Below are 5,047 nucleotides of genomic sequence, written 5' to 3'. Positions count from 1 at the left end.
AATTTGAGGTTTCGAGGAGGCCATATTTTGGGAATGGCCCACCTAAATTCGCAGGTCATCTTTGAGCTGACCATACTCAAATTAGGTTACACACCAATTTTGGTTAAATTCGGACGAGGTGAAATTGCAGGGTTCCGGGAAACCCAAATTTCGAATCTGGTCCAACTGTATTTCGATGCAACCACTGAATTACCTATACTCGGTTTAATTACGTTCGATATCAATTTTGGTCAAATTCAGACGAGGATGAAATTCGGGCGTTCAGGGTGCAAATCTTACGGGTGGGCTATCCAAATTTAGTGGTAACCATCGAGTTGACCATGCTCTATTCCAATTTAGATTGGATACCACATCTGGTACTATTACATAAAGTACCCGTGCAACGAATTATTGACAGTTCGCGCGGACACGCTCTGACGACACGCGTTGTACACATACTCTGGTGATTCATTCTAGAAGCTGACACACACTGTCAAGTCTGTGCCGAACCGACGCTACTGATGAGCAAAGAAAGTATTTCGCCTCAACTAAGAATATTCACATTCATTTAAAGTGTACAATGAATAGTGGGTCCGCGTGTCAATTATGTTACGTTGGCGCGCTAATCCAAATAACAAATAGTAATTAATACTTGCTTTATTGAGGCATTTTTATATAGCACACTGGAAGCAGCGTAGAAAAACACGTGGCTCGGACTAAATTTTGATGCGTACTTCTTATGAAAATGTACAATGTACAGAAGCGGAACTTATACAATGAGTAGTGTCTCAAAAGCAGATAGATTTGTGTATTCTGCAGAACAGTATTATTTAAACGAAATGCTTTTTTTTTTGTGAATGCAGCATCACAAGTGTGAAGATGGCATCCCTGTCCCAAGCTACAGGACCATTTTCATTACAGATAAATGCGCCCACGAAGTTACACGGGGTAAATAAAAAAAAGGTAAAACATTAAATGTCTGGACCAAAATTAGGTTCTTGTTTTAACAAACGTTTCTTCCTGAGTAAGCTTCACGCTTTTTGATGCTCTTGAGCAATTGCAAGGTTGGCTCTGATTGCCACCTTGATTATGTTATTGCCGAGAAAAAAATCTGTGTAAATTATTCCGCGGCATTTCTTATAATTTTTTCTGAAATATTCCGTCACTATACGGTTGATCCACTCTGCCGCCACGCGATTTCCTACGATAAGCTTCGGAAACGAAGCAGTCAGCTCTGCCATTATACCAAACACGAGGTAATGCCCAACGCATGCCTCTCTGTCCAGATATGTTATCAATTCTCTAGGAGTTTGAGCATTTGGCCACATTTGATAGACACCCTGCGATAGGTAATCGACATACTTAGGCGCGAAAACCTCGTTATAGAAAACTATGACGCGACCATTTTTACGTTTAGTTTTTGTACAGTTACAAAAAATATCTCCAAACGTTCTTCTCCAAGCATAGCTACCAAGTAGAACGTCCTTAAGCTCTTCAACTATTAATGCCTGAAGCTCCTCGTGGCGCTTAAGTCCATGTTCTTTTCCAAATCCCGTAGTAAACCTGTGGAAATCAAGGAGTACGAGCTCTCCTGTGGCGTTCACAAACCAAAGAACATCTCGGAGCACTTCCCTAATTGTAACCCAACCTCGCACTGTGTCGTGAGTGACATAGAAGTCCTCATTGTAATACTGCACCCTTAGGTCGAGGCCACGAATTCCATAAGCGAGCTGTCGCCTAATATTTTGGTCTTGGTTGTAGAGGTACAACTTCTCGTGGGGGTGGGCGTAGCCGAGGTTGTACATTCCCGAGTTGTGCGTTCCTGGAATAAGCATCTTGTTTAGCGGAAGGGACGACAGTGCACGGCAATGTTTTCGCATCCAGTTAGGCCTAGGCGCGAAGCACGAAGTACGGCGGATCGTATACTTGTTTTCTCCCTTTGCCTTTTCAAGCAATGCGGCTGAGTAACCGAGGCACCTCCTCTTCATCAATGTCGCTAGGTCAAAATGCGGTGCGTCCACGGAACTCGTGTGTCTGCCTTCACTGCTCGTAACGGGCCACACAGATAGAAGTTTACGTTCGGGCGAACCGTCCTTAATTATCCCAACGTACACTGTACCAAAGCGTTCTTCACCAATTCCGAACCAGTTGACTTCAAACTGCCCGTACGTGACCAGACTGGTGAAGGACGACACTGTTAGGTATACACCATACTCCGGATATTCTGAAACGAGAAACAAACACGGGATTTATTAGCCTGTTCTGGCAGAAAAATATAAAGCCAGTTTGTGTGAGCGCAGAAAGCTGGTTTAAAAATAATCCCATCACATGAATCCAATTCGTACCCAGAAATTTTGATATTTTCTACGTAAGAGTTTTAATTTTAATTTTTAGACAGAATCCTACTCTTCGCACTGCAGCTCACAAGGTCGCTAAGCACTGAAGATGATCTAACCAATAGAAGCGGTGGGTCTATGACATCATTCCACGTGATTCGCATCAGCTCCGCACCGCGCGCCTCAGATGCGCTCCCTCCGACCCGTCTTCGTGCTCGTTGGGCGCCGCTGACTCATAGCATCGGCGTTATCGACGGCAGTGCTCACTCATAATGACCACATGACTCTCCAGAGCGCCGCAGCACTCCCTCTTCAGTGCTTGAACGGAGGGTGCCGCTCAGTCTCGCCTTGTACGATATACCGAGCAGGTATTCTCTTCGATATAGATGTGAGGTCGAGTCGGATCAACCATCGATATAGATCGCCGGGCCGAAGTTCTACATTAAGCAGGCAGCGGAGACGCATGAAGAGCGGGAGGTTAAAGGGGCGAAACAACCAAAGTATTATCAGGACAGGAAGCCTAGAGAATTTCAGTGGTTGCAGAATCTTCTTCGACGTGACTTCGACAGTGTGTATAGTCAGATGTTGGCCAACCACACAATCCGTCTAGTACTGTGGTCGTCCGCTACAATCAGGTTCCATCGCGACTTCACGAACAGTCCTTTTTGATATGTGTACACTATGTGCGATAGGCTGCAGCAAACCGCGTCCAAGTCTTGTCTAACAGAGCTTTCCCTCGTACACTAGGTTTTTCACAAATTCAGCCGTTCTTATTTGCAAACGTTGCTTCACATCATGATAACTACCAATAAATTCGCTCATTGTTTTGCTGTTATTTCCTTTTTTTTTAAATATGTGGATATATACAGTGGCCCTAAAATCACCAGATTTCTTTATAGAAAGTGTTATAAAACCTCAACAAGGAAGGGTATCAGAAAAAGAGACACGATTTCCCCAATGTTATTCCCCACGAGTTACTTCTGGTATTTAGGAACATAAATTGAGAACCGATGAGGATAATAGTGGAGAGTACTTCAACAATTTTGAATTCAGCGATGACATTCATTTGTTAATTCAGGGAATGAAATGAAATGCATAGTCCGAGAATTGCGCTGGCAAAACATAATGGCTGGCATCGAGTAAATATACTGAAAACTAATATTCGATCGTCCGCGAAGATAGTACAGCTCTGAATGCGGCAAGGGAAAACATAATCTCCTCACGATTTTTCTTCAATCATTTCTTCCCCAATTCCCCTTCCTACACAGAGTAACATGTCAGCGAAATTTAAACGCCGGCTAAAATCGCTGTTATTCATTAAAGGGTCTCTCTTTCTCTCTCTCTCTCTGTACTTACGGTTGATAAGGACCGCACATTGAGATTATTCAAGAAAATATTTAGAGAAAAACTTACGAAGAGTGAATTTGGGTGTCAAGTTCAGGTGATGAGAAGCAATTTTTAGAAATCATAAAGAAAACATATGGAACAGCTGTATCCTCCCGAGGCTCACCTATTGGGCAAAAACGGGGAGGTTGGCGCAAAGGGTTCAGCACATACAAGTCTGCGATTAGTTATGCCTACGAAGTTCAAATGCCATGCTCAGAGGAAGGGGGGGGGGGTTATATATAATTATTTTTACTTCTTTAGAATACTTCGTTGAACGCAGCTTGCTTGGCCTACGCGAAGGTGAAGGATATGGAATTTGGCTTTGCAGAATAGTGAGACGTACGCACAGTTGAAATTTGCTGCTGTTTCACTTAAAGTTCCGTTGAAAGAGCCAAATTTTATAAGAATAGATAAACTAAAATTAGACATAACATATCCTAGTCTTAATTAACATCTCCTAGTGTAACGGCCCTAGTGGGCCTTTGAGGCACCAATAAACTGAATATATTGTATGCTAGCTCGCTGTAACATTGGTATATTTTAATTTTCAGTTGTTCTATAACTCTTTTGAAAGTATTTCTTCGCATCAATTACAGCACTATGCACGCAACTGACGAATGAATTGAGGCAGATCGAACACATTACCTTCTAATGCGCAGCTGCCAAGCAGAAAATGCGCCAACAGCACTATAACCACCTCTAGTGTCATCTTTTCAGCACTTCCATACTTTATGGCCAGCAGTCCAAACCCCATGTCATCACGGGAGAGGTAATTCAAGGTATGAAGGTCTTCGTATACAAATGCATTTCACGACTACATTGGTTGCTAGTTCGTGCTCTTAACAACACAGACCACCTGATATCCTGCACCACATACGCTCCTGCTGCTAACGGTGCATTTATTTTAATGCACTTTGGAAATGTTACTTTCGCTGCAGAAAGGTCATCCTGCTTGCTGTCGTCATACAAATGTATCATGCATGATCTTAAGGAAGTTGCTTTTTTTTAGCATCCGTTTCTTTTCATATGCGCAGCTCAAAAGCGCATTTTGATAGCGTGAGGTATGAACGCCTAAGCAGGCGTGTTCTGTGAAATTCAAAATTATGTTCAAATATTCTCAATTTTAACGCATCTTTTTGCAGGGTTGAAATAATGGACACAATAGCCAATCAAGCTACAATATGTATCAAAACCTGAAGATAAGTTTGCGCAATATTCTCTTCGCGCTGTACAAAGAGCAATTGGCCAAAGGCAAACGACGCCTAGCATCGTTTCGATACAATCGATTTGACACCTGGAAAATGCAGCCATAATCACAATTTGCGAACGCTATAAGCGCGATTCGT

General features: G+C 42.7%; 1 protein-coding gene across 1 annotated transcript; it reads right to left on the bottom strand.

The window, feature by feature from the left end:
• Window positions 1–576: 576 nt before the first annotated feature.
• Window positions 577–4,582, bottom strand: LOC146181940 (PI-PLC X domain-containing protein 1-like). Its single transcript, XM_084575580.1, has 2 exons — window positions 4,347–4,582; window positions 577–2,203 (listed from the first exon to the last, which is right to left on the bottom strand). The coding sequence occupies exons 1-2, from the start codon at window positions 4,453–4,455 to the stop codon at window positions 1,011–1,013; spliced, it is 1,302 nt and encodes a 433-aa protein (XP_084431706.1). The 5' UTR covers window positions 4,456–4,582; the 3' UTR covers window positions 577–1,010.
• Between the last annotated feature and the right edge of the window lie 465 nt (window positions 4,583–5,047).

The sequence above is a fragment of the Amblyomma maculatum genome, chromosome 8 (genome assembly GCF_055883805.1).
Source record: "Amblyomma maculatum isolate TAMU_Amacu chromosome 8, ASM5588380v1, whole genome shotgun sequence".
Lineage (NCBI taxonomy): Eukaryota > Metazoa > Arthropoda > Arachnida > Ixodida > Ixodidae > Amblyomma > Amblyomma maculatum.
The sequence above is the reverse complement of the archived record's forward strand: the minus strand, read 5'-3'. Positions and strand labels throughout refer to the sequence as shown.